The sequence below is a fragment of the Uloborus diversus genome, chromosome 9, assembly GCF_026930045.1.
Source record: "Uloborus diversus isolate 005 chromosome 9, Udiv.v.3.1, whole genome shotgun sequence".
Lineage (NCBI taxonomy): Eukaryota > Metazoa > Arthropoda > Arachnida > Araneae > Uloboridae > Uloborus > Uloborus diversus.
In genome coordinates this window covers 50,469,234-50,472,935 of record NC_072739.1, presented here as the reverse complement: position 1 = coordinate 50,472,935, position 3,702 = coordinate 50,469,234, and the positions used below count along the sequence as shown (strand labels likewise).

The 3,702-nt window shown below is 32.8% G+C and overlaps 1 protein-coding gene across 1 annotated transcript; it reads right to left on the bottom strand.

The window, feature by feature from the left end:
• Positions 1-290: 290 nt before the first annotated feature.
• On the bottom strand, positions 291-848 carry LOC129230204 (speckle-type POZ protein-like). The gene has a single exon (XM_054864605.1). The coding sequence runs from the start codon at positions 846-848 to the stop codon at positions 291-293; it is 558 nt and encodes a 185-aa protein (XP_054720580.1).
• Positions 849-3,702: the final 2,854 nt, after the last annotated feature.

The following is a 3,702-nucleotide window of genomic DNA, read 5'->3' as shown; positions in this document are numbered from 1 at the left end:
AATTTCCTTCTTTTCTAAAATATATATTTTTATTCTAAAATAAACTAAATAGCTTTTTCTATTCATTACAATATTTTTTGATTATTTTTCGGCGATCTTTAATAAAAAACAAGACAAGCTAGTTTCGAAAATATGAATGGTATGACATTCTACCCACTTCCTCTCTATTAAAATTTCACAAAGTTCCTTTTTTCTTCAAAGAATTAGAATGTGGCTTGACAAAACCTCCTTAGAAATTTCTATTAAGATTTTTCTAAAAATGCAAGTGGGTTGGTAAGCCGAGTTTCCAACTACAACAATGCTTCCCAACAGTCATCCACTACAACTGATTCAAGAATCTCCGTTGCCAAATGCGGTTTACTTCTTACAAACATCTTCCACTGTTTGGATTGAACGACTTCAGACGCATGCTGACGCATAAAAACATTTATAGCAGCCTTTAGTTTATCATCCATATGATAGTCTGCCAAAGTAGAAACGACACAGACATTGCTCACCGACAAGTTCGCTATCATGAATTCCACGCATTTTCCTTTTAGCTCTTCTAAACTGTATTTATCAGACGCAGAATACAGACTAATAGCCTTTTCACAAGACATTGGTGGAATGCGCCCGGTGTACATGTACTGCAAGAGGTCGCTGATGATGGTAGCTTCGATGTCTGTAACTTTGACTTCATTCTGCCTATTTTCCGTCATGTTACTTTCAAACATGGCGGCAAACACTATAGATCGTGCAGCCAGAATGGCCTTGTGAACTGGGAATTCTTTATCTCCAACTTTTAGCTTGAAGTCGGATAGCCTTTCTGATACGCGCAGTTGCTCCAAGTCTGACGACAAGTTGAACATACTATTATCTGTAAAAAAAAAAAAATAAATAAATAAATAAAATGCTTGCTCTTGTTGTACTGTTGAAACAGGTAAATGAGACCTAAACTAGGCGAAATAACTAGTAACAGTTGCTACCGAAGTTGGTTGTAGCGCCATCTTGGAAGCTATTGATTTTTTTTAATGTACGCGTATCTTTAGACGAAGTTCTTGTATGGTACAAGTAAAAATTTTCATAACTGAAGTCGCTTTCTGTGATATAAAAAATATTTAACGTTTAAAAAAAGTCTGAGTATTGTTTTATATTATTAAACTACATGTTGTCAAAATTAAATAACTTAAAAATCTAAGTGGAATTTAAAAAATATCTAAACACTTTCTCCAATTTTTAATGAATTTCTTATCTCAAACTTATGGGTTTTTCAAAATATCAAAAATTAGGGTTGATAAAAGTATTTAATATTTTATATTGAAATATACTTAAGCGGAGATATAAAACCATTGCTATTTCAATTACATGCATTTTTTCCGTTAATGAATTTTTATAATTATTAGTAAAATAATGAATCAAAATATTTAATTTAGTGTATTATTTATATCACTGATCTTCCATAACTATCAGAATGCAATGCAACTTTATTTGCAACTACTTTTTTGCTATCTTTTCCATTTCGTCAAAGTTTTCCACTATACCGGCCAAATTACCAACCCTGATCGATAGATTGAGTTGGAAACGAGGATTCACTTTTCTGATGGGATTCACCTATTTATCCATAAGAAAGTCTGTTCGAAAGGGTGATTGTAGCTAGTGTTTATGTGGAAAATGAACAGTAATGAACTATTGTCACTGATCTTAATTTTTATTTCAAGATTAGTAAGTTAAATAAACCTGTGTTATTTTAAGAAAAAAAATGTTTAAATTAAGCTTATAAAATAGTTATCTTACTTAAACCCTCAATTTTCAGTTTGAATTATATTCTCGTATCTTTATTGATTAAAACATATTTCACCCAAACCTGTTTTTGTGCTTTTTTTTTTTTTTGTGCGGTATATGAAAATTTCATTCAGACTGGGACTCAATTGAAGAAATTGTTTTTAAAACGAGTGCGAGGTAATATCTTCAAGTGACGACATAGGCACCCAGATGGGAAGTCACTGTGACCACCAAATTTTGTCCAACTACTCGGCAAAATTATCATCACTTGGTTTATTTTGATTTGTTTATAGATAGGCAGGTCCTAGTTATTTTGTAAGTTTTTGGGTTATTTTCTACGTGAAATTTTTTTCATGCAGTTCCTATCCACTGCATAAAAACAGGTTTGGGTTTAATTCAATTTCACATTAACTCATGACTGTACAAAGGGGGAAGGAGAGCTCGTCTCTGATCTTGGGGAAAAGGCTCATAGTCAAATGTGAGGTCACGACTAGAAATGACTTGCTTGAAACTTTTCAAAAGGCTTTGCAAGTGTTCCATTCTAACCTCCAATTAAAACTTCAGTTAAAGCTATAAATTATAAGAGATCATTTCATAGGATGGTAGTAATTCGTTTTAGCAATTAGATAAAGAATATCTATTTATTCATGATTGTTTTCACATTTTAGGGTCAATTACTGGCCGATTATCGTATATTATCTCACTTTTTCAGGGTTGATTAAAGGAGTTTAACTACACTGAAAACTACAGCGATAAAGATGCAAACTACATGTGTAGTGCGTAATACAGTTAAAGGCGGGTAATTAAATCAATGTTTTATTGAATCAACTGCTTTAATGAATCAAATCATCAAAAACAAAACAAAACCCAGTTTTATTGAATATGTCACTTTATATTGAATCAGCCGCTTTATGGAATCAAAACTGCTTGGAACAAGCGTGGTTCTTATGAGCGGCGGTCACTGTACCCTTAAAAGTAAGGCTAAAAGTAATATAAGACCAACGTACACTAAAGTCCAAGGTACACATATTTTAAATTGAGTAACGATTTATCCACCGTAAAAGTAATTTTTTTCGTTTTCATGAAAAAAAATGCCTTTTTCTTTCAATTAAACTTTCTTTTTCATTGCTTTCTTGAAATATTTCATTTACTAAAAATTTAGCGCAGAATATTTAACCAAAACAAACGCAAATAAGAAAACATGATCGATACTCAGCCAATTAATATCTTAGACATTCACTGTAAAAACGATTCAGAAACGTTCCTGGAAAATAATGGGCAGCTGATGTGTCCAGTATCTGCCACTAACATATCTTGCAAATTCCAGGAACTTTTTCCGCTAAAATTCAGTTACCTTCCTGATATTATCCTGGAAGCTTCCTGAAAAATTCAGAAATCTTCCCGTTTAAAACCAGCCGTGTCTGTGGAAGTAATATCTTGGCATCATTCTGATTTATCAAGCAAGTTAAAGAGCAATATTGCAAACATGGCCAAAGCTATGCCAGAATTGCAAGTAAGTAACGAGAACTTTACTTGCCTGCAAATCTTGCAAAGCAATGCAGTCCACACTTTTTCGCTCCCTTTGGGAGCTTAATTAGCATGGACGGGCAGTATTTGAAGTAAAGCCGATACACTTTATAAATACGCTCAGTTAATCTTTAAACTGGGAGATAAAAATATTTTTCACAACAGTGAAAAGTCTGCATTCTTGCGACTTGTAGCAATTCAGGAAACTTTTAGTCAAGAATACTTAATTTTTCCAGGAAGTGGATAAAAACCATTAAAATCCTGAAACGTGACACGGAAATACCCAGTAACGTTTCGGAATTTTTTTACGGTGTTATCCAACTATAAAAAAATCATACCTGCAAGTATAACAGAGTGTCATTATGTCAGGGAAAAAATATTAACAACAGTGCAATCAATAGCTTTGAATGAACA

Excerpts from the sequence above, each read along its gene's own strand:
- LOC129230204 (XM_054864605.1), bottom strand. The coding sequence starts at position 848 with ATGTTCAACTTGTCGTCAGACTTGGAGCAACTGCGCGTATCAGAAAGG.